Source organism: Myotis brandtii, unplaced genomic scaffold (assembly GCF_000412655.1).
Source record: "Myotis brandtii unplaced genomic scaffold, ASM41265v1 scaffold120, whole genome shotgun sequence".
NCBI classification, from domain to species: Eukaryota; Metazoa; Chordata; class Mammalia; order Chiroptera; family Vespertilionidae; genus Myotis; species Myotis brandtii.
The window spans coordinates 2,795,947-2,822,192 of NW_005354174.1; the positions used below are offsets into that span (position 1 = coordinate 2,795,947).

General features: G+C 47.4%; 1 protein-coding gene across 1 annotated transcript in view; it reads right to left on the reverse strand.

Moving 5' to 3' along the window:
• Positions 1–26,246, reverse strand: part of YPEL2 (yippee-like 2) — a 92,986-nt gene that overhangs the window by 20,614 nt on the left and 46,126 nt on the right. The window contains exon 3 of the mRNA XM_005858581.2: positions 17,112–17,425. Coding sequence (XP_005858643.1) covers positions 17,112–17,228 — 117 coding nt within the window. The 5' untranslated portion in view covers positions 17,229–17,425. The remainder of the gene's footprint in view (positions 1–17,111; positions 17,426–26,246) is intronic.

Consider the following 26,246-nt stretch of genomic DNA (forward strand, 5'->3'; position numbering starts at 1 on the left):
TAAATAGTCTCTGGACATTCTGGATATCATTTTCGATATATTCTGGCACCAACCTACACACAGAGGCCCAATTCTTGGGTTCTGTTACCTAGACACTGCCCACAAGGTTATCTTTGGAGGCCATGGTTGGGGACCTCTTCTTGGGGAAATTAGCTGAGCCTGTTTGGAATACCAACGAACACCACGTAATCATCCCTATCACCAGGTTCCAGGCATTCGCTTTGGTTGCGAGTGGCAAGAGAGGAGCAGAGGTGGAAGGTTAAGTCCAGGATACAGGTTCACTCCCCAGAGCAGTAAGACCAATGGACCTAACTGTGCAAACTTCCTGGTCACTCCCGTTTTTATTTTAACCACTTATATCACTTCAGAAAGGTACATTAGAACCAGTTCATCCGGCAGTAAATTTGTTACTCAAGATATGGATTGACTAAATGAGAAAGGGTTCGCCTCTCCCTGCAGGGGCCCAGCTTGTGCTGTGGCCGGTCCATCCAGGTGCAAGAACATTCTGTCCACTGGCTCCTTCTCGCTCCAGACTCCCAGCAGCACTCGTGTCTCAGTCTACCCAGCCCAGGGAATGAGCCATCTCCGTGAGGTCTGGACTGGGAGTCTGGCAGATTTTGCAGAAACAGAGCCTGGCTCCGGAGCCCCTGCGTTCTCCCAGCCCACACACAAAACAGAGTTTTCTTGTCTCTTGACACTTAACAAACTTTCGGCCTCCAATTCCCACCCTAAGGTAAAGCCCAAGCATATGTGCCATTGTGTCTTGGCCCAAGTCAAGTCCCAGCTGCCAATGAGGGCCTGGGGCCAGGCCACTGGCCACCACCCCATCACACACAACACTGGGGGCTGGAGGACAACAAAGGGGTGGGCTCCGGTTTTCCCCACCTCTGCACCCTCCCTCTTCCCTCTTCTTAGGAGCTTATCTGTCAGTGAGCAGCCGATGGGAAAGCTAAGCTGAAAGGGCACCTTGGCTGTGGGATCTTTGCCTGAGGATGTGAAATAAGAGACTGGGTATTTGGAGCAACTTAACACCGGCAGGAGCCCAGCCAGAGAGCCAGGGAGGAAGGGACTGAATAGGCAGACATGCTTCACGGGAGAGATAACCCCACCCCCGGGAGGGGGGATCTGGAATCTCTCCCCTCTGTGCATGGAACTCTGCTCTAGTGAGCTGGGCACACGTGTCCCTGAAGAGAAAAAAAAAAAGAAAAAGGCTACTGCACCAGGTCACTCCCCCTGACCCAGTTGGACCACAAATTAATTAGGGCTCTGAGCCCTGCTGACTCTTGAGTTCCTCTTCTTTCTGGTTTCAGGAGTAAAGGGAGTCGATCAGTAAATAGCTTAAGAAAGAGTAACTCTTCTGCCCCTGCTGAGGGTCTCCTTCCACCCCTTTCCGGGGACCATGGGTCTGTGGGTCAGAAAACCCTATTTACAAAAACATACACAGGCAGAGGAAATCTGGGGTTCCATGTTTGGTTCTAGAAACAGGGAGTTACCTAGAGATTTCAGAGCCAGGTAGACAGCCTGGGAAAGACCAGGAGAGGGGGTTGAGCTGGTCTCCTCTGCTAATCCAGAGCAAAAAAATAAACCGCACGCTGGAGTACTTTCAGGGGCATGGATGGGGGTCCTGCCTAAATTCCAATTCTGGTTCTACCATTTCCTAGCTGAGTCCCGTTGGTCAACTCAATTTGTCTAAGCTTTACTTTCGTTGCCTGAACATGGGAACAATAGTAGCACATCTCTCTCTGGATTGGTATAAGACAGAAGATGTGAGTCCCATCAAAAGTCCCCAGTACAGTGCCTGGCACTTAGTACACTCTCAGTAAAATGATGACTATTGTCTTCATTATTAGATGAATGCTTCCAAAGAGCTGTTTCTTTTTTCAGACAAATGTTAGCCAAAACCGCCCTGTGGGCCTTCAAGCAGTGGAATGGGGTTAGATGGTAGATAGCGGGTGGTAGGGGCAGAATGGGTAGCTATTTCCCAAGTATTGAGAACTTTTGTCCTAGAGCTGTGGCTCCCAATATTAGTACTAGTTGCATCAGAATCTCAGGGGGAGAGGGGAGACTCCCTCCTAGGGCTGGGATTAGGGGGAGGCCAGCCAGAAAGCTAGAACACAACATTTAAGGAGGTCCTCACTCTGAAGTGCAGCCTCTGCACTTGTACCAACCCTAAGAATGCATGCCTCCTTAAATGTTGTGTCCTAGATGACTTGTGTGTTGCCCTAGTCACATTCAGACCTACACCATAGGGATCTCTGCAGGTGGGACCTGTAGATCAGCCTTTTCATCCCAGGCTACCCTGATGTGCTGTCAGATTTGGAAATCGCTGCCCAGGAACCCCCATTTTCTAATGCCCTAAATTATGCTCAGGCAGGCCCTAAAATACATGAAGACTGCAGAAGCCACTTCGTGCCACGCCCCCCCCCTTTCCTTTGCCCTGTCCTGAGCCTCAAAGCTACACCAAATGCCATCTGAATGCTGCAACTCAGTTCTCCCTTTAAAGTAGCAGAAAAGCACATAAGTGTGGAGTTGCAATTGCCAGCCTATGACGACTCAGTGAGCCTCAAGAAGCCACAAGGGTCACATAAGAGGGAGTACATGGCCCAGCAAACCAGGGAACCCAGGGAACTTTAAAAGTCCCTCTTCTCAGAGCTAAGGGTGCTTGGTGTTGGCCAATGATTTATCCGATTGCTGTTTAGCTAAAGGCACTACCAGCAAGGGACTGAGCCTGGTTATTAATTACAGCCACTGGTTTAATTATCATGCTTATTAACTTTATACAATATCAACATTTCTATTCACATGAAGCTTGCAACTACAGGGTTTATGGAAACTGGAGAGACGTTGAGTCCAACCTGAATCAGATGCTAGGACTCCCTTGCTGAAAACCTTCCAGTGGCTCCCACAGCACACAGGACTAAGTCTAACCTCCTTCGCTGGGAGTCTGGGCCCCATGACCCACCCCTGCTGACCTCCTGATTCCCCCTCACATGCCTCCTCCATCTCTCACCTGTGATTCCCTAGGCTTGATCTCCTCTAGAATGTTTCTCTGACTCTATTCGGGATGGACTCCCCTTTTTTGTTCACTAAGTAAACACTCATCCTGCTCTTTGTCCCCCCAGAATCCTGAACAATCACCTACTCAAACTCTGTGTTTCACTGCATCTTATTTCTCTTCCCTGATAGACCATAAGCTCCTTAAAGCAAGAATTTTGTTGCATCCATTTCAGTATCCCCAGTGCCTCATAAGTACTCAGTATCTGCTGACTGGGCAGAGAGGTTAAATGACTTATCAATGCCACAATGAATAGTTAGTGGCAGAGCCAGACTGAGAGTAGAGGCGGCGTGACCCTTCACTCAGGGCTTTTAAAATGATGCTACTGACTCCCCATCAGCAGCGCCCCTCACTGTTTTCCCATTGGAGTGTTGAGATTGTATGAAACTATGTGTGCTGTCTGGCTGGGTCACCTGGTAACCTTTGGTGGGAAGCTGGGCGTGTGACGTGGCTGAGGCTGAAGTTTGGCCTGTGAAGTGGAATTGTCTGTGCAGTTAAACTGACACCGGAGTGTCAATCAACCCTGTCAATGAGCACAGTGCTTTAGCTCCTACACTGTCCACACCAAAGGCAGTCACCTGCTGGTTTGGAATTCCTCCTGAAATCACATGACCCCATTTCTCCAACACGCACTTCAACCATCTGTTAGAGCAAGCAGCAAGGAAGACATGAGCTGGGTAAGGCAGTTAGGGCCCGGAGGGGATACCTGTGAGATGTGACAAACCAAAGTTAGATCATAAAGGCAACAGACCCCTATGTGAAGAGAGAAGACTTAGAGCCCCTCCAGGATGTGGTGTAACCAGTGGCATAACACCTGGGTGAAGGAGCCTTACAACTTGGAGCTATATTTTTACTTGTGAGAAATAATGGAGGGGGAGACTTAATTAGGGACACTCCAGCCAGGGGTATAAATTCCCCAAACCCCCAACTGAGTGTGGGGTCCTTGGTTTGGTTTTGGCTGGCTGAGTTGCCTGCTCCGACTATATCTGAGCGCATTCCTTTTCTCAAGTAAATTCTCACTCGTTCTTGCTGCTATTTGTACTCTCCTATCTGAATTCATGGGGGGTCCTTGGTTTGGTTTTGGCTGGCTGAGTTGCCCGCTCTGACTATATCTGAGCGTATTCCTTTTCTGCAGGTAAATTCTCACTTGTTCTTGCTGCTATTTGTACTCTCCTATCTGAATTCATTCCTACAGGGAAACAAAAACTGAGGACACAGAGTGACTGTCTCTGGCCGGAGGCCGCCCTGACCACATATCTAGCCTAGGAGTCAGCAAACAATACACAAGGGCCAACTTGGGTCTCTCACCTGTTTTGCAAATAAAGTTTTGCTGGAATGTAGCCACACTCCTTTGTTGATGCATTCTATGGGTGCAGAATCGAGTGGCTGAGACCATATGGCCAGCAAAGCCTGAAATGTTTACTATCTGGCCCGCACAGAAAAGTTCTGCCCACCCCTGATCTAGCTGAAGGAACAGGGAAGTAAGCCTTCCAACAGCTCCTTCGTCTACCAAGAGACTGGCTGCCCCCACTCTGCGAGTTAGTGGACTGGCTTTTGCATGATGTCATGTCTTTTTTTTTTTAGCACTAGTTACAGGCCTGGGATCCAGAGACTGGCTTTTGCATGATGTCATGTCTTTTTTTTTTTTTTAGCACTAGTTACAGGCCTGGGATCCAGGAGGAGGTTTTGCCTAATGGAGACACAGAAGGGCCTGAAATACCTACACCACGTGGCCTGGAATATAATGGTGCTCAAGAAATGCTTACTGAATAAACAAACAAAAGCATGGGAAGTTGGCCAGTCTGTGCCCTGAACAAAAGTCCATCCTCCCCCCTCCTGTCAGTTTCAAGGTGACCAGTCATACAGGTGCCTAGCAGCAGCCTGGTGACCTAGATTTGTCAGACCATATCTTATCGGCTTTCCTTCCTCCTGTATTTACCCAGCACCTGCCCCCTCAGTGCCCAGGGCAGATTCGCCTGTTATTTTACAGAGGAGACAGACAGGGAGGAGCTCTCCTCCCCCACAAACATACTTTGCTTTTATTTTTTTCTTTCTTTCTTCTGCTGAGGGGAGAGTAAATACGGTGACTTATGGAGCTGCAGGAGATCTGGTTTCTCTTGCTTCCTCTTTCCTTAGGTTTTTCCAAGTGAACTTGTCTGGGGCGAACCTTAAGGGGCTCTGCAGAGCCCTCCCTGTCATTTTGAACATTTGGCATGGAAAGGGGAGGGGCCAACTGAGGGTCAAGTCAAGCAGCTTTCAGAAATAAAAATGGAGCCACCAGCAATGGTGAGAGGCCTGGTCCAGCAAACAGACGTTCCTCCAAATACACATCAGGGAACAGCAGGGCTCGGTCACTGGCCACCTCGAGCTGCAAGGGCCCAGCTGGCACTTTTACGAGGCTGGACTAAACCCGGTTGACATGATGGGAGGACAGGGATAGTCAAGGAAAAAGCTGTACACATTGGGGCATGGAAATCAGGCAAATGGAATGGCAAACAACATGGAAATGTTGGCTTCTCAGCTGCCCCAGACAACTCGGTACCAGGCTCAGGGTGGAGATCCCCACCTCTACTGTCGCCAGCTGCTCCTTTGGACAGTGGCTTCCCAGTAACCAAAGGGTACTGGGTACAAGCTGGGTGAGGGCAAGGCATACACGCATCTGTTTGCCACTGCGTCCCCACTACTTAACATGTAAGAGGAGCTCCCTAAATGTGGAACAAATGATGATGGAGCGTGGTGCAGGAGGGGTCACTCTGAGAGTTTTTGTTCTGGTCAGGAAATGCTTTTCTGCGCCCTCATTTACCTGTGAGAGAGCTGGACTTCAGTGAATGTTGTGGTAGACCAGCCCTAACAGGGAGGAAAAGGAGTTCCTGGGCCTCCAAAGAGAGACCGTTTGGTTTTTGATGACCATTAGTTACCCCTTTAAAGATCCAAAGGTGTTGGGGGAGACGGGGAGGGGGAGCCAGTGCCACCTGCTCTGCTTCTTGACTTCACTGTGGTCTGCAGGGAGGAGCTTGTGGACTGATTAGATGTTGTTAGCAGCAGCTGGCAGAGCCAGTCTCCTCCTCAGCTCCCTCCTCCCCCGAGTCACTGTCCAGCCACCAGCAATAGGCAAAGGGTGGGGAAGCTCTCCTCAGCCAGCAGCTCTGGGTCACCAGGTCAAACCCCACCTCCCTCGGGAATAGGCTAAGTGCTTTGGAAACAACAGTATCAGAGATTCTTTGTGTTTTTTTTTAAGGATAAGCAAAATGACTTCTTTCCAAAGAAGCTCGGCCTCCCTGCCTCCCCACACACACCTGACCATCACAGAGTTAATCAAACTGACAAGCAATTCTTGGCTGTGGCCCTGACACCCAGGCCCCGAACTCTCTCCCAGCTGCCTGGCTGCTGTTGTCACAGTAGTTTGAGGTCTCTGTAACCCTGCAGGTCTGTGGTCAGAGGCAAAGTAACCACCTGACAGAACAGGAGAGAAGGGGGTGGAACAGATTTTCCACTTAAAATCCTAGAGAGACCTGGCAGGTGCTTGCAGGTAAGGCCCCAGAAAGCAGGATGAAGGCTGCTGCTTCTGTGATTTAACTGCCTCCAGAGACCTGTCAGTCCCTTTGGAATTGTAAGTAACAAGGATCAGAAGCCTCAGAAGACCAGCTGTATAGCTAATGGGCAAAAGTTGAGTCTCTCAAAAAAAGAAGGAATAAATATACCAGGACAATTATGGGTGCCAGGACCTGGTTATGTTTGAGTGCCACTTTCTGTTGTTATTTTGCTTAAAAAAATAGTCACAGAAAACAACAGTTAGCAGCATTTGCTAAGCATTTACTATACGTCAAGTACTGTGAAGTGCTTGATTACCTCATTTAATTTCCACAAAAATTCTATCCGGTATCTAATATTAATAGTATTCCCATTTTCCCAATGAGGGCATTAAGACAAGGTTACTTAACTTGCATAACCACTAAGTAAAGAAGCCAGAGTCTAAACCTAGGCAATGTTCTGGCTCAGACTTTACCCTGTTAACCCGAAGTTATGTTGCTTCATATCACCTTTTGCTGCTACATTATAATCAGGGGGATGTGGAAGGAACCTTTAAAGGTAGTTTCATCTAACGCCTCACTTGGAAGGAGGAAGAAAAAGGAGAGCCAGAGAGACCAGCCTTGCCCAAGATCATACAGCTTGATACTTTAATTCCCCGGGCTGCCAGCCCTCTCCCCGGGCTGCCTCCAGCATTTACAAGCAACCGTTAGGTGCAAGGCAGTAGGCGGTGCAGCAGGGAGGAGGTGGCAAGGTACAAAGTCAAGAGGTACTCGGTGCTTTCTTGATCTGTACTAGGAACTGAACTAGAAAACCCAGGTTCCCAGGCCCCTCCAGCTCTAATGTTCTGAGAGTCTATGACTCCAGGTCATTTAGACTCTTGTTAGGAAACAAGGCAATTATACATAAAAAGTGCATGCAACCACAATAGCACAGACCGTATTATTATTACAAGACGTCATTATTAATTGCTAAACGAATACGCAATCGGCGCGGTGTATAGACATTCAGTGGAAAGAGACAATCCTCTAGCTCAGGAAGACATCCTGGAAAACACTGAAGCTGGTATTCAAGAATGGGTAGAGCCCTAACCTGTTTGGCTCAGTGCATAGAGCGTCAGCCTGTGGACTGAAGGGTCCCAGGTTCGATTCCGGTCAAGGGCATGTACTTTGCCTGCGGGCACATCCCCGGTAGGGGGCGTGCAGGAGGGAGCTGATCAATGTTTCTCTCTCATTGATGTTTCTAACTCTCTATCCCTCTCCCTTCCTCTCTGTAAAAAAATCAATAAAATATATTAAAAAAAAAAAGAATGGGTAGAGGCTACTTATTTCTCTATAAGGTTGGATGGAAATGCTTATTGAGAAAAGACACTTTTTTCGTTTAACAGTCAATGAAAATGCCTTTTGCATATCATTCTACAAGCTTTTTAATGCAATTGCCTAATATAACACCTCAGATATATTGCAGGTTTTTTGCATTTCACGTTGATTATTGAGAAAAGACACTTTTTTAACAGTCAATGAAAATGGCTTTTTGCATATCATTCTACAAGCTTTTTAATGCAATTGCCTAATATAACACCTCAGATATATTGCAGGTTTTTTGCATTTCACGTCGCGTTCTTACCAGGAAAAGAATAGTTGTCTGAGCTTTTTTAAGGTAGTTAATAAAGAATGCATACCCTCATGAACCTGATTTTACTTCCTTTATGCGAATATCCTGCATAAGTGACCATTATAGTATTTGGCTGGTATATCTGGTGCTTTGTTTTGCAGTTTCCAGCTTTTTATATAAATGACCACATATGTTGTACATTTGGCCACATAAGGTGCTTAAAAGCAAAATAGGTTTTCCCTAAGCATTCAATCAAATTTCTACACGATGAATTCTGTAATGTGGACTTAAAGTGTATCTGGTTATATTATTTAAGCATATTGTATTTTTAAATTTTCTGCCACATATTCAATTTTTTTAATGCATGAGTAGATGCAAAAAAAAAGAAAAGAAAAAAGAATAGGTAGAAACTGGATATAGAGAAAGAAAGGATTCTTTAAGCAAGGAAAATGAAGGAGGGAATACAGGGTACAATTCACCAACAATTTTACTGAGAGAGACCAGAAAATAACCTAGGTCCTTAAATGGCAAAGAGGGCATAGACCTATCTCGATCTGTACCCCATACAGCTTCTTGGAAAACTATGGATGTAGGCAAGTCAGTTAATCCCCACTTTGAAGGGATGTTGTAAAGTGATGAAGTAAAGAAAACATCTAAAGGAGTCCTTAGCACCACAGTATATGTTCAATAAATAGAGTTAATAGCAGCAATGTAGACTTTTCACCCTGTGGTGTTTATGTCACCAACACAACCTCATCGGTAACCTTCTGCCCTCCCCGGAGAGCCTTTCATTCCCATGTACCCAAAGGTGCAGGAATCTTGTTGGCTTCATCTACCTATGCCTGGTACACAGGCGAGGGCCTGGCATGTTGTTTCGAATGCAAAAAATAAATAATAAATAATACTGAAATGGACATGCGGTGTATGACAGTGGATTCTGGTCAGGCCCCAGAATATGAACAGCCACACCAGCAATGGTGCAGAGGTGGGGGGAGGACCGGTGCTCAAACACAGGGCAGAGGTCCTTCACCCACTTCACAGCTTCCTATTGAAATGATTTTCTTGGATTTTGACTGGGAACACAAGTTCGCCATCACCAGCGTCCTCACCGAATGCCGAGACATTCATGTACCAACCAACCTTATGATTGGATCCTTACCGACATTTGCAAACAGAGTTAATTTTCAGGGTACACCTCAGAGCTCAGTCGACATTTCCTTTTGGTATTTAAAGCAACTACAGAGAAGGGATCACAATCGAGCAGATTCGTGTGCTCCTGCTGCTTGCACCAGACTCCGCCCCTGGCAGCTCCTTGGATAACAAACTGGTAAGCAATTCTACTTGTGCCCAGGTTCATTTTCACAGGGAACAGGCAACACAGTGGGACAGGTCTGCCGCCATCCAAAGTGTGTGGCTTCCTGAATTCAATTCCTTTTGTTCGTGAGGACAGAATGCGAGCATTTCTTTCTCAAGCAGTGGTCCACAAGCATTTACTGCATGATCACCACGTGCCTGGGATACCTTCAGATCCCTGCAATGCACATGCACTAGTTTTTCCATTTCTTGTCTCTTCAGCAGTTCCCCTACCACCTCAGAACCACATTTCCCTTCTCACAGCAAAGCTCTGGTCACTTAGTTACTTGCTCAGAAGTCTTCAGTAGTACCCAGCTGCCAGCAGGATCAAGTCAAACTTGTATTCTTCCAACAATCTGGCTTCAACCTACCCCTTCCATCACAGTCCCTCAATATCTGGCCCATAAAGTTCATTTTTGACCAACAACTCCTTTGAAAACCTAATGAAAGCCATGGAAACCTCCCTAGAAAATGATACGTGCACACAGAATTAAACATACAACTTCAGGGGTCCCTTGAAGCCAGTCCACGGACCCCAAATTAAGACCCCTGATCTCTGTCTCTATCCTGGGTACTAATAGTCATTCACTCAGATATTCGCTGAAAATCTACCAGTCTTTAGGAGCTGTGTCGGGTGCCAAAGACACAAAGATGACATCACAAGCATCTCCTCAAGTAGTTCACAAGCTAATGGGAGGTGTGCATCGTTACACTGTGATAATTGCTTTAAGATAAACACAAGGTGAAGTACAAACTCCAAGAAGGGATGACTTATGAACCTATTATCTCCCCAACTACAAAGTTCCTTGAAGATAAAATCCTTAAGGGTAGTAGCAGGGTATCTAGAACAGGGCTACACACACAGAGTACATGTTTAGCATTTGTGTAGTGACAGAACAGAGACAATGAGACAAAAGAGCAAGTATGGGCACAGTCCCCGCTGCCATCACCCCCACACTCCAGAGGCCTCTGAGATCCTGCTGTGGCAGTCCTGTCCTGAAACAATTACGCCATGCAAACATCCCAGCCTAATTTATGGCTGATCTCACCCAGAATTTGAATCAACCTCTGTCTGAATTGGGGAAGATGCTATAAGATATCTTATAAGCTCCACATGGTTTCTTTTCACCAAGAAACACTGTAATCTAATGATATCTCTCTGTTGGGAGATTTTCTGTATAAACTTGGTTCACCTGTTACTCCTTCCTCGGTGGTCGACAGGTCATCTTGTTTGCACTCTTCCAGAACTGATACTTCCTGGATAGGAGATCGGAACTTGCAAAGGTCAAGTAGTAGTTGTAGAAAAGAAGTAAAGAAGTAATTTAGGTTAGATATGTGATTTTCTCTACAGAAGTTAAACGGATGGACTGTTTTGAAACTGGGCTTCTTGGCTTATGTTGGAACTCTTCCATAATTTGTCACTCTTGCCTTTGCTGTACCTCAGAAATGCTCTTTAGGAAACACTGACAAACATTCAACAATGATCTGCAAACACTGCAAAAGCAACAAAGGCACTTTATTGTATGGGGTTGCTCTCAGCCTTTTGTTGCTGACAGCTCATCGGTCACTCTGGGAAAAGCCTGAGTCCTACTATTTCAGAAACAAAAAGTTCACTTTTTTGAGGTAAACATTTACAGATTTGCATACCATCATCTTGCTAGAATAGAAATACTAATTTTATTGAATCATGGTTTTTGTAAAAATCACTGGCATATACCCCACTAGATACCAAAAACCTCTTAATTGATAAAATTAGAATTGAAAATATAATTTGCAAGAATTATCTAAGTGACACATCTTATTGTGCATGTTCTTTATGGCTTATTCTGCTTGATGTGGCATAGAAGTCACTAACACTACTAGTACAATCCAATGCAGACTATAACATTTTTCAGGGTACTTAGAGAAAATGAAATGAGTAGACTTTTACAAGTTCTGTTCCTGTGTGGTTTTCTACATGAGATTTTTGGGACATAAAAAATGGCATTAATATTCTGGAGAGTTCGTTTATTGTACGTGAAAGACAAGCTGGTAGAGGTTGGGAATTGAGAAAGGATATGATGACTTATCGAGATAGACAGAATGGGTCGGATCTTGGTACTTCCAGACTGACACCTCCTCTCTGCCACTACCTCTAAGCCATGGTGTTGGGGGTACAAGTCTTTTTGAGAATCACAGGTATCAAGCACTAGGCTCAGAAGCAGAGCTGGGAAACTGAGGTAGAGTGGCCTCTCAGCAAACTGAGGTAGAGTGGCCTCTCAGCAACTGTGAGATCCACACAAGCCTTCAGAAGGTCTTGCTCTGAATGATGACAGAAACACTTGGTCTAATGCAGGGGTCCTCAAACTTTTTAAACAGGGGGCCAGTTCACTGTCCCTCAGACCGTTGGAGGGCCGGACTATAGTTTTAAAAAAAACTATGTGCCGAACCGGTTTGGCTCGGTGGATAGAGCATCGGCCTGCGGACTCAAGGGTCCCAGGTTCGATTCCGGTCAAGGGCATGTACCTTGGTTGCGGGCACATCCCCACTGGGGGGCGTGCAGGAGGCACTCACTAAAAATAAATAAAATATATTTTTATAAAAAAACAACTATGAACAAATTCCTATGCACACTGCACATATCTTATTTTGAAGTAAAAAAACAAAACGGGAACAAATACAATATTTGTATTTGCATGTAGCCCGCGGGCCGTAGTTTGAGGACCCCTGGTCTAATGTCTAGCACAATGGGAAAACCCAAACGCTACCACGGTAAGCCTGATGGAACCCCAGAGGGAACAAAAAGAACCTGCCTCCTAGGAGCTCCCCAGCTGAGAAGGAAGCAGCTGAGGCAGACTCTTCCCACGGAGTGCAGCTGAGGGGTGCGGTTTTGAGGCTATGGGACCTCAGTTGGTCACTGAGTGGCCCATGGCCTGTTTCCTCATGAAGAGGGGCTGAGCTCATCAGTGACCTGCAACTCTGGGAATTTTGTATCTGTCACCAGAAGATAACTGACCTAAAGGTTTGACATAGTAAAAATAGTTTGAGAGAGTGAGCAAAAGATTTCTTCCTGTTGCCTTCACTGGACTCCCCACCCCCCACACTCCAGAGCCTCCTACACCTTCCCTCCAAGGACCCAGAGCAGTAACTAAAGCAGCCAAGTGTCTCCAAATGAAGCCACTGTCCTTAGAGTGGGATTGTGATAGATGAACCCAACTCACTATTCCCAAATGGCCTACTCCAGGATGCCACAGTAGGGTTAGCAGGTGGGAGGGAAGGGAATGACGACGACAGAGGAAGTTTTCAGGGAAAAGCTTTGTGAAGATCCAGGTTTCCATAATAGTCCCCACTGAAATGAGCGTTGGATGGTTTTTACTCAGGGCAACTAACGGGGCCAATGGAAACCATTATTATTTATAACCCAGGTATAACTTTATCCTGGGGCTTGCACCATTAAGTAAGAAACTACAGTGTGAGCAATTCCTCATGCCAACTCAAAACACCTCTGCAGGCAAACACTCAGAGCACAACACCCCCAAGAAAGAAGCTGTAGGATGATGCCTCAGCACATTCCCCAGATAGTTCTCTCGACTCACCTACCCACCCCCAGCCATCATCCCACCGAGCGAAAGCTGTTACCTTTCTGCAGACACGTACATCTTCGCTGTCGATTTCTTCTATTTCCTTTTCCTCCTTGTCTAACTCCTTGTGCTCCATGGTCTAAAGGGAAACTATCTTGGCTAATGGAAATTTGCTTGATGTCAGCAGGAACAATCCCCTCCACCTCACCCCTTGTCTTTCCTTTTTTCTTTCTTCTTTTCCCTTTCTTTCTTTCTTTCTTTCTTTCTTTCTTTCTCTCTCTCTCTCTCTCTCTCTCTCTCTCTCTCTCTCTCTCTCTCTCTCTCTCTCTCTCTCTCTCTCTCTCTCTCTCTCTCTCTCTCTCTCTCTCTCTCTCTCTCTCTCTCTCTCTCTCTCTCTCTCTCTCTCTCTCTCTTTCTTTCTTTCTTTCTTTCTTTCTTTCTTTTTTTTTTTTTTTTTGGGACAGCAAGGCCAAGAGAAGCAGAGGAACCACTTTATACTTGCATAGAGCTTTCTTTGATTTACAAACCACCCACACATCTATGATCTCATCCGGCCTCATAGCAACCCAGTGAGGTAAACCTGCTCCCCCCTCCACACACAGTAAGGTACACTTACCACTCAGCACTGTTAGGAAGAGGGCACACAGTGAGCACAGTGCTAGCTCCTAGGCATTAGACACAGCAAATATCATCTCACCCCTCTGATTAGTGAGGGGCTGGGAATCAGAGGCTGGACAGTTGATGCCAGGCGTCTGAGGATCTAGAGCAAGCTGGGAAGGTGGACCACTCGGTGCAGGATTCTTTACCCCACATGCCAATGTGGCCCTAATTGTTCAAATCCTTTGACAGCTATGCATTTCCATGTGGGCTTAGTCACACTGGTAGGAAGGGAGCCCAAAGTCTTGGTACCATCCCCTGTTCTCTGCTGGCCAAACACTCAGGGCTGCAGTTCTCTGGACCTTTGTGTCATCTTTTCTTTTTTTAGACCAAACAATGGAATGTCAAGCTTCCAGATCAAAGGCTCTATTACAAGCACAACGTATCGTTTAATTACACGGCTGCCCAAGTTATCTGCTTCCCAGTGCCTAACTCCCACGGGGCTGACCCTGAAACCACACAGATTACCTCAAGGGGGGAGAACAGGAGAAACATTCTCTCCCTGAACTTTCTTAGATGGAAGGGAGGAACAAAATGAAAAGAAAGGCCCATTTTCCAAGGAGGGGGCTGGGGCAATGATCTTCCTGTTAAGCGGACCTGCAGAAGAATCTATAGATTACTTAACGCCGGGGGTGGCTGGGGAGTGAAATAAAGGAAACTTTGTGTGGTGCCAGCCACAGTTCCCTCAGTCCTAACCCACAGCCAGGCATTTAACCCAACTCTTTAAATCATCAAGCTCTAATGCACCCCATCTGTGCACCGGTTGTGGCCAATGAAACTAAAGCCTGTGCTGACTTTGGCCTGGATTTGTGAATGAGCCTTTTTGCCCCAGAAGGCCCAGGAGAGAGGGCATGAGGCCAACAAAGTCTCTCTTGCTCGTCACTTGTCTTCTCCCAAAGGTCAGGCTCCATCCATCCATGTATTTGATCATTTATTGAGCTCTTGCCTTGGGTGGGATTCTGACCCAGAGGATACAAAGCTAGTAGGCAATGGCCCCAGGTGGCAAAGACTGTGTAGGGGCTCCTGGGAGAGAGGAAGGTGAGGGAAAAGGGCCGCCCTTGGCTGAGGCACAGCAGCCTGAAATCCTGTCTGTATATTTAGGGATTGCTGCTTAGTTCCAAGTGGTTGGAACATAAAGCAAGGAACTGGCAGGAGCCCTAACTCAAAAGGTCGGCTCTGCCAGATCATCCAAGACCCCGTATACCAGGCCAGAGATGAGAGTGACTTTGATTGCCATCTCCCCATAGTCACTTCAGCCTATCCTACAGGGCCTACTTCTTCCAGAAATCCTTCTTAAACATGCTCAAAGTAATTGCTCTCTCTTTTTTGAGCCTCCAATTTAAGTTCTTGGGCAACATTTATAACTCTCAACTTCTCCATCCATATAAAATATGACTAGTATCGCCCAACTGGTGTGGCTCAGTGGTTGAGTATCAAACCATACATCAAGAGGTCTGTGGTTTGATTTCCAATTGGGACACATGCCTGGGTTGTAGGCTCAATCCCTAGCAGGGAGTGTGCAGGAGGCAGCCGATCGATGTTGATGTTTCTCTCTCATTGATGTGTCTATCTCTCTCTCTCTCTCTCTCTCTCTCTAAAAAAAAATCAATAAAAAAAACATATTTAAAGGGGGAAAAAGAAGCCTGAAGGTATTTTAAAAAATGAAATATGACTAATGTCACCTACTTTAAAGGCTTCTTATGAAGGTTAAGTGAGATAACAGTGTCAAGTAGCAGGACTTTAGGACAGAGAAGGCGCTAAAATACATTTCACTGGTCCCTCAATTTCTTATGATACAGAGCACTTCTTCCTGGTATTAAAAAAAAAAATGTCTTGGCTTCCACTTTCTCTGGAGGTTTTCAGAAATAGGACAACTCACATTTTCCCTTCAAGCTTGCAGGCACTCTTCCAAAGCAAAAAGGACTGACTGAATCCTGTCTTCCCTCGCTGACACAGCCTCCCCCATTCAAACTTCCACACTCAAGGGGTTCCCGTAAGATCCAAGGCATCTAAGACAACACGAGTTAGGTGACAGAGGAGGAAGCTATGGGCTGGCTGAAGCAGAAACAGCAGGAAGGAGAGTAACTGGAAGAAACCCAGAGAAGGGAAGTGGGCCAGGTGCCGGGACTCAGAGGGCTCCAGGGTTCAAGGTCTGTGGTAACCCTAGACCCTGGAATAGGCCTAGGAGGAGGAGGTCCAACCCGGGTCCTGACTTAAGAATCCCTACACCACACGTGGTTGTTCAGCAGCCTTCCTCATGTCCTGGTGGGTCAGCCAGCTGGACACGACTGTTGTAGAACTGCTGCTCCTTCCTCCCTCTCTGGCTGGGGCTCCCAGGCCTGGGGCAGGGAAAACGATGCCACCTTTTCTAGCATTTTTTTAAAACTTAGTCTGGGTCTGCATAAAGGCTTGTTTGTTTCTTTTTATCTTTTTTCTTTTTCTTTTATTTATTTATTTATTTTTTTTTTGCTTGAATGGCATGTAGTACAGGTTCAGAGGAAGGAGTTTTTTTGTGTGGTTTTTTTTTTTAAGGGAAAAGTCCTCCGTGATCTCTTTCTCCTTTTTATGTAGCCTCGTAAAACCTGTTTCTCCTCCCGTAGGAATTCAGGGCCAGGAGGGAAGCAGCTCCCCTGAGGGTGCTGCTTGAAGGAGCCAGTTCCTAGACTGTACAACGGAGATGTTGGGTTTATTTATTTTTTCATATCCTCCCACCCCCACCCCAACTTTAGGAAGCAGTTGCCAAGGCTCCTCTGGAAAATAGGGTTCCATTTTCTCTTCTAATTGGGATCAAATGCCATGTTAAGGCCCTAATGGTCCCCACAGGCCAGTGAGTCAGCTCTTCACCAAGTCACTCTGGTCCTCCCCAAAGTCAACAGTCTCATGACCTTGAAAGGCAGTATCCTCACCTCATCTCAGCTAAGAACCCACTACAAGGCATCCTGGCCCCACCAACTTTCTTCCCACTCGCTTTCCAGGCAGGCAGCATTCTAGACCGTGTTCGTCTGCCAACCTACGCCAAGCAAGCCAAGCCAAAGACTCCAATCCCTCCTTAGCCCCTCTCCCCTCTGGCCTGCGAGCCACCATTCCCCACAGCCTCCAACAGGGATGGCATCCAATTTCCAAAATAACAAACTAGCACACGCCCTCCCCAACTCAGTTATTTCTCAGTTGGATGAGACAGCCATGTGGGTCAGCCCCTCCCTAACTCCCACACCTCCTCCCCTGGTATGGAAGATGCAGCACCAATACCCAGGCTCTTGGAGAGCTTGTAACCTTCTGCACCTTTAGGGGCAGGACGTGCCCTCCCCCGGGCAAGGCAAGGCAGGCCTGCAGGGAACGTATACCTTGGAAATGAGTTCATCATGATTGGCCAAGTGGGCTCTGCAGTGAATGCAGCTGTAGGTCCGGTGGCAGGAAGGCAGATAGGCCTGGAAAGTCTTGGATCTTGTCATCTTCACCATTGGCGCCGCTGAGCGTGGGGTGAACTCTGGGGCAGCCCACGAGGCACTCCCACAGGACGGGTCGCAGGGGAAACACCGGAAGACACAGGTAAAGGCCGTGGTGTGGCAGGGAGTGGGTGTGGGGCGGGCTCCACACACTGGCGATGTCTTCAGAGGAAGGACCCTCAAGCAGAGGTCTCCGGCCGGCGCTCAGCAGCCTGCAGTACCAAGATAAGGGAATATCATTAGCTGATGGAGCTGGGCTTCCTGCAAAGCAAGTCGAGTCCAACTGCCACCAGGAGGGCAACAGTTATAGGATGAAATGACCCCCTTCTGCTTCCTGCACTGTGTCAAGATGCCCCATGAAGGAGAAAGAAGCCACCGGAGATCCCAGAACTGCTGCTTTCCTCGAGTTGGAGGTTCAGGGCTCTCAGCAGTCCCTCCACCGACATACAGCAAACTGGCATGATCACCATTCTAGGGAGCCCTGCAACAGGCCAGGCGTAAATGTGCTACCTGTAGCCCCTGGGAGAGGGCTCCTAAGGGCCCCCCTCTCCTGAGCCGACTAAGATAAATGGCAGGAGTGAAAGGAGAAATGCAGCCTCCAGAGAGTCACTACATCAACAGTGACATCTGGATTTCTCATCCATTTCCAACACGTGAACTCCAATACGCCCCACACTAAGCATGGGATACAAAGGATCAAGTTCCCAACCAGCCAGGGCCCTCATGGCTGGCCAGCTTTGTTGGGAGAAGTAGTTCCCTTTGCTCTATCTTGCCCAGAAGTAGATGCTTAGTATATTAAAAACAAGCAAGCCAGCAAGCAAACAAAAAACCCTCAAGTGAATAAATGAAACCAATGAAATAAACTCCTGCACCTAAAATTCACAATGATAGTGAATTGTACCAGAATTCCTCCTCAACCCTCAACCTTCCCCTTACTCATCCCACGGTGGCCAAATCTCTCTCCTATCAGAACCTCGGCTCCTTTGTTCTATTGGGGACCAAGGACACTGAGACTGTGGGATGGTTCCCAGGGTGTGTCCAAGTAAAGGTCAGAGGGCCCCTAGGTCTAAGCATCCCTCTGCCTGCTCAGGCTCACCTGCCTGAGGCTTCTGGACCCGCCTAGTCCCTGAGCTTCACTACCGGGGGTGGTGTTCCCACTTGCCTCCCTCCAAGGAGAACCAGAGTGTTAATTACCACCTGTGTCAGGCTTTGAAGATAAAATTATTTTGAGAGACCGGGGAGGAAGATAAACAAAACCAATCTTCCTGGCTGGATTATGTCTGGAATCCATCTGGCTATCTAGAGAAAGTCTGCAAATCATAGTTCTTTTTCCTCTAAACCTCACTGGAATCAAATCTTCCCAAGGGAGGCTGCCCTCCCCCCTGACATCATCCCCCCCCCACACCCCCGCACCCCGCCCCAGCGGCCACTGAAGGCCACTGCATCCCGGAACTCCATCTTCCTGAGTGGTCAATCCCACCCGCCGGCACTGGCCTGAAGGACAACAGTGGTCACTACCCTTATCCTGCCTGTCCCTTGTGCACCCCCGAGCCAAGCAGGGTCCACATCCATGAGATGTCCCATTGTTGAAGGAATTCAGGCCTGTAGGGGCCCAGTCTTCCCTGCACAGTCTCTTTTGAAAGCTGTGAAATCTGGTTAAACTGAACATTATAAAATAACTTGAAGACTATGGAGGTGACAACTGATTGACTCAGTGTTGGGCCTGGCCACAGCGGGGAGATGCGGCAGGAAAAGACATGGCCCTTGGCTGCAGGTCCCATTCACCTCCCGCTGGGCCCACTCTGGGAGTGGGTAGAACCAAAGCCCATGGGATAGCAAGGCTCTTCTGTGTTCAAGTACCACAGGGTACTTGGTTTCCTGAAATGCCCTTGCGCTTCCCAATACTCCTCTCCCACTCTCAGGAAGAACAGCATTCCCAGGAAAGGAAGTGTTTGCAGGGTAAGGAACAGAAGCGAGCAGGAGGCTTGCTCAGGGCTGGCCACTCCCCGAGGCCATGCCTTCGCTGCCCAGTGGGGAGCACGAAGAGCACGGGGCTCCTCAGTCTTAGACAAACACTGAGGGACGAAAAGGAAACAAAGAGCCCAGGCTGCCAGTCTGGGTTTATAGAGCAGCCACAGGGTCTGTTTTCTTATACACGCAGCCGGCTTCTAAATTATGCATTTCCCCAGAGTAGAATTATTTCTTCTCTCACTTCTCTTCTGCAGGAAACCAAAAAAAAAAAAAGTTTGTAGGCAGGGGTTTCTGGTTTTGCTCTGCTTTAAATCTGAATCGCAAAACGTATTGTATTCAAAGCCACCTTCTGAGCAATAGGCATTTACACAGCCTGTATTAAACCTATGTCCCATACAAACACATACCCACGCACACACATTCACTGCACACCACAGCTCTGAACTTGAAAAGACAAGAGAAAAGCCAGCCATGTAGGCAATGTCCCAGGCTGCCTGGTGCTAGGAAAGGCCCTGGGGAGCCCAGACAGCAGCGCTGCTCTGCGCTGCTCCAGTCCCTGCCTTCTCGCTCCTGCACAGGAAGGCACAGCACCTGAAAGCTGACTCCTGCCCCAAGAAGGAAGGAAAGAAAAAGTATGGTGCTGCAATATGAATCTTGTTCAAGTGGTACAGGGCAAACTAGAAGGGATGAGGGGGGTGAGTGCAAAGCAAGGTGAAGGAAGCAGCATCAAGAAAGGTCCTTAGCACTGTTCGTGACCTGTTGGCCGTGCTGTGGCTAACGGGTTCCATTCCAGTGCTACAGCAGCCCCACTGCCACCACACTGACCGCCTGATGGTGGCTCTCAGTGTCAGGTCTTGGACACAAGCAAAAAAAAAAAAAAAAAGAAAGGTCCTTGTGCCTGAGAAGAAAGAAGAGGCCGAACAAGAGGAAAACAGATGCCGGTCAGGGACGGGAAAATAACTACCTTCTTCCCTCTTGTGGGAAAAATTTTAAAGCTTCTTTGAGCTGGTTTGTAGGAAGGAATATAACATAGTTGAGGTGCGTGTTGTGTTTTTTTAAGGAAGAAATTGAGGGTATGGGGCTACAGGCTCCATGGAGCTTCCTAACGCCAACATACTGATTCCCAATAATAATCAAATGAGCTCAATAGTTAAAAACCTTTGGGCACAGGTACTAATTAAACACCGTTTTATGGGAAGTGATAATCCATCACAGTTGAAATTAAAGGAAGATTTGCTACCACCCCCAACTGGCTCCCGCTGATCAGCACAGAAAGAAAATAGGTGAACTATTATTATGATTAAAAACAAAGACCTTCGATATACCACTCTGAGAGCCAAATGCATAGGAAAGGGAGCTCAGGCCGAGATGGGCTGGTCCACCTGACGGACAGGCCTGCTCCCCAAGGGGCCACGACTGCAGCTGGGACTCAACACAGAGCCTTCTGCGTGTCCCCAGGATGGAGGGTGAGAGGGATGAATTCTTCAGGTGAGCCAGGAAGGAACTCGAAGGACATGGGGAGCAAAGCTCTACTGACACACACTCAGCACCACAGAAACTGAGAAGGTGGAACTCACAGGGGAAGTAACACCTCCAACCACAGGACGGGCCTCGGTGTGTTGTCGTTTCTGTGGGGTGCTTTGTTCTTTCTGTGGGATGTTTTGGTAGAGGGTAGGCGAAGACTGCCTGCAGAAGACGTGGGCTCTGGAATCAAACCAGTTCTACTCCTTTCTAGCTGAGTGATCTGGGGCAAGTTATTCAACTACTCTGACCTTCAGCTTCCCCAACTCTAATAATACCAACCTACAGAGGGTTAGGAGGATTAAATGAGATGATGTAAGTGCATCTACACAATGCTGGCACACAGCCCCGGCAGGCCCATGAGCCTCCTTTCCCCTTTATATCCACTCTCCGCATTTCAGCCAGCACGGTCTATTTTAAAAGCAGGCTTGACCATGTCACCACTTTCACAGCCTTCAGACAGGCAATTCGGGGCAACAGTTAAGGCAGGTTCTGGAACCAGACTCAGATAGTTCAAATCCCAGTTCTATCTCTGACTAGCTGTGAGATCTTGGACCTCACTTTCCTCATCAAAGAATAGGAGTATCCTCCTCATAGGATTCTTGTGAGGATTAACTAAATTAATCCATATAAAGTACTCAGCATAGGTGTCTGGCATGTTGTTAGTATACAATAAATTCTAAGTGTTTATGACCACCGACCACCATCTACCACTGTTTTCTTATACACACACCCATAAATGGCTTCAGACTCATCACCACCTCATACTCTATACTCCACTAATTGGACTGACATTTAAGGGTCAACCATGTCTCAGGAATTCTCCTATGTGTTCAGGTTTGCCAACCAAACTCTCTGTAGTCCCTCCTAATACACCTTTGCATTTCACTCTTGAAAGTTTCATTGATGCCATTCCCTCAGCCTGACACAGTTCTTTCTCACCACTGTTCACCAGGCCCTTACTTGTCCATGAAGACTGAGCTCAAATGTCACCTCAGCGTTGGGCTTATTGGCCCCTCCTCTGCGCTCACCTCTAGTTAACACCCCACTGAAAGTGAAATTACCCTTTCCTGCCTGTTTCCTCTCCGAGAGGTAAGCTCCAAGGGCAGGGGCCATGTTTCAGTCATTTTTGAACCTTTGAACTCAGCAGTGCAGAGCACACCGGAGAGGCCATCACTGAACTCCCCCTGCTTCTCACTGGGCTGCTGACTGGACCAGTCCACCCACCCATGTAGGTAGCAGACATGACTGAGGCCCCTCCCTTCTCCCAAGTAATGAGATAGGGGGCAAAGTTACTCTCGGTCTCCAGGCTCCATAAAACCCATAAAGACCTGTCATTGGCATCTACTAGTATGCCCATTCTTTGCATGTACAGCATATATATAACTCTTAGAAAGCCCGAGGATGGCTTTCTGCTAGCTTTGAGGACAGGAGTGTGGGAGCAGGACCAGTAGCCCCGTTCTGTTCCACCATAGGTGAGGAAGCAATCAACAGGTGACAGCAGGGGAAGGGAACAGAGCAGCCATTTCTGGAACTGGGAGACAATAAAGATAGAGAAATAGAAAGGCTATGGATGGCCTTTATCCCAGGAGAACTGATCTCCTTCCCCATTCCCAATGTCACCAGAATCCTGAACCCAGGCCAGGAAGCAGAGAGACCCAGTCTCCCTGGGCTGCCAAGCAAGAGGAGTGGGTGGCAGTGTAGTCCAGTGGTGAGTGCAGGATCTAAGGCAGAGGGACTGGGATTCAGTCTTGGTTCCTCTCACTAGCTGTACCACCATTAGGCAAGGTGCCTAAAAGGGAGTAACAACAGTGCCTACCTCATGGAGGAGACAAAAGAATCAAATGAGATCATGCAAGTGAAGCATTCAGCACACTTGGGTGGTTAGTACTCATTCACCTTGATTAGCTGTCACCATCCTGGCCAGCAAGCATGAAAAAGCACAGGAACTGCTGATTCACAGGACCCTTCGGAGCAGCGTTCCTGTCTCCGAGTTGACTCATGGTGGTTAGAGGGTTAGGACCTAACTTAATCCACTTAAAGGTACACTGTGGTTTAAGTGGGTTTTTGTGGCTTAGCTGGGGATCTGGTATTATTGCTATGTCGTTACAAACAACAGACCACTCCATCACTTAGTGCGGAGGACAAGGTACCTCTGCGATCGGCGCTGTCTCTACTAATCCCAGGATGGAACCACTAGTGAGAACTTCGCTGAAATGCCCCTATTAAAACTGCCATGAGCCCTGGCTGGTGTGGCTCAGTTGGTTAGACGTTGTCCCCTGCACCGAAAGGTTGCTGGTTCGATTCCCAGTCAGGGCACATGCCCGGGGTTGTGGGTTCAATCCCCAATGGGATGTGCAGGAGGCAGCCAATCAATGTCTTGCTCTCACATGGATGTTTCTCTCTCTATCTCTCCCTCTCCCTTCCCCTCCCTCTAAAAATAAATTTTAAGAAATCTTTTTTTAAAAATACAATCTTCACACTGTTGAGAAAGGGCTGTGGTCATTTAAAACTGCCGTGAAGCTGACATGCAAGCCACACAGGAAAATCATGTCATCGTGTTTCACGGTTTCCCATTTTATGGCACTGGACCCAGGTGGTACTTCAAATCCATCCAGTGGATAATAAATACCAGCCTGGATATTCAAGAAACCACTCTCTTTCACAAACAAAACCAACCATTCATCTCTATCCTGGATACCAGGCCTAGTCTTGGTTTCATGGGGATTATCTGTCAGATGATAATCCTCCATGATCTCTAGGATCCCTTCAGCTTTCAAAGTCCTGATTCCATGTTGTAATGACGTCTCTACCAGCTGAGTCCTGCCCCAGAGCAGAGTACCCACCCACCAACCTTCGTCCTACTAAGACCCTGACTTCAACGAGGCTGCAGAACACGCCAGCCTCGCAGAGCCTGCTCAGAGACGGCTGCTGGATGTGCCTTTGCAACATCTGTTCACACAGCAATGCGTTTACCACATGGCCCTTAGGTCAGCATTTTGCCCGGGAGGCCCCACGGGAAGCTTGCATCTGTTTGAACATCTGCATAGAGAAAAGGCAGTGCCCCTAGAAAATCCTGAAACTTGCATGTAATTTACTAGATACCAGATAAAAATAGCTGTTGTTATTAGCTGGCTATGAAGAGATCAGGTATCTCTTTGGGTTGTTTCTACAATTTCAATAAAAAAATAATGTGGTGCTCTCCCTCTTGGGAGCACACCTGCGCCTTTCCTGTCCTCTCCCCCCTCCCCCCCCAGGGGTGTTACCTTTAATCCTTCTCTCTCAGGACCCTTCTTTTGCCTGTAACTTGGTTCCTGAGTCCATTCTTCTACAGCTCACTTATTCTATCTATGTGGCTTTCTAAAGAAACTTTCCTATTTAAAAAAAATAATAATAATAATGTAAAAAGCCTGGTTTACTTGTCTGAAGATAGGTTGCCAAGGACATAGGTAACTCATTGATGGCTTCCTTCTCTTTCTTATACAACTCCTAGTTCCAAAAAGGATTTATAGTGACTTATAAAAATATAAAAAGTACAAAACTATTAAAATAGGTTAAGAAATTAGGGAAGGAGGAATAAAAGAAAAAGAAGAGTTAGGATATAGAAATGTATGCTATTAAATTGCTAAATATTTACTGAATTTCAATTGCAAATTTGGCTTTGAGCTCCCCAGTAACCAAGGCAGAAAAGAAAATAGCAGTTATACAAGTTTATAGTTCCTATAAAACAAAAGAATCTTGGTTGTTCAGGATACAGATTTTTCTCAGAGACATTCTATGAGTAGGAGATGATGAGTAACCCAGTGGACAAGGACCTCAGCGCACCCCAAAAGTTCCTACCATGTAACCCTCTTGCAAGACTGTCCCTCCATGAAAATAGACATCAGAACAAACACCAAAGGGCAATGCAATAAAACAGACTCTAATAGGGTCACGTCAGGGCAGCCTAAGAGCATGGCTCTCTGATGGTCTGGCTGGACTCAGCGATGCAGACTCTCAGTGGAATGGAAGAGCTGCCACGCCTTCTGGCAATGCTCCACGAATATCATTTATCACAACCAGGCTTTTGAGTAACAAAAATATGGGCAGCTCCAATGTGCCAAGCCCAAACACTAATACGTTTGAATGCTAACACTATTTGGCCCTGCTGCTGCATTCAGCTCTCTCATGGGCTGCTTTTCCCTAAAACTCTCCCTGATGGGCCTCATGGTGCCCCTCTCAGGTCTCCCTGGCTGCTCTTCTTCCATCCTCCTCCTCCTTGGAGGTGCTCCCCCTATGTGCCTGACTGACTGTGTTCTCATCCACACCCTCAAGTCTTCAGCAACCTGGGTCCCTTTCAAAAGGATGCCTCTATCTGGCGCCTCGGATGGCACTTCAAACTACACCATCTTTCTCCTTCCCTTTGGCTCCTATCACCTTCATCCCAAATTCTATTCCTTCCTCCTGGAAGCCCAGTTGCCCAAACAGAAAACACTCTTTTTTTTTTTTTTAATATATTTCATTGATTTTTAAAGAGAGCAAGGGAGAGGGATAGAGAATTAGAAACATTGATGAGAGAGAAACATCAATCAGCTGCCTCCTGCTCACCCCCTACTGGGGATGTGCCAGCAACCAAGGTACATGCCCTTGACCGGAATCGAACCTGGGACCCTTCAGTCTGCAGGCCGACGCTCTATCCACTGAGCCAAACCAGGTAGGGCCAGAAAACACTCTTGATCTTCTTCTCTTCCTTCTTTATCTGTCCCCTAGACGGCAGGCTCGGCCTCTGAAAGCCACCCTCCCAGTCGCAGCGCTGAGTGAGTCCTGTCCTCTCTCATCCTGAACCACTGTGAGAGCTTCCTAACTGGGCTCCCTGACTCAGCGCTTACCTCGCCAGCCCATTCTAGAATTCTATTTATACAACACAATCTGATCACATCTCTCTCAAGTTTCCCAGCAGCCTGCAGGACTCAGCCCGACACCTCAGGTGGCACCAAGAACCTAGTGCCTTATCTTCTCATCACCTTCCCACCTCACTCCAAACCTGTTTCCCCAGCAGACCAAGCTCGCTCACTGCCTTTCTCAAGTTGTTTCAGCCTCCTGCAATGCCTGAGCCTAGCTTCTCTGCTGGCCGATGTCTCTCATTCCTTAATACCCAGCTCAAATGAGACGCTAAGCACAGCTGGTGGCCCCTTCTTCCAGCATGCACCCCCACCATGGCCCTTTATCACACCGTTCCTGTGTCTGTCTCCCCACCAGACTGGGAACTTATTGAAGTAATAAGTCCAGTCTGTACCCAGCCCCTCCCCAGAGCCATGGTTTGCCCAGGACTCCTACCTAGTGTCCAGCACATTGGAGATTCTTGATAAGTGTTAACTGAGTAAATGAATGACCACCCATGAAACCATGCTGCCCTATAACGCTGATATTTTTAAAATCTCCTTACCTTTGCCCCTATGCAGAACATTTAAAATATCTAATTCTGGCCTTAGCCGGGTAGCTCAGATGGTTAGAGTGTCTTCCCAAGGCTGTGTGTTCGATCCCTGGTCAGGGCACATGCAG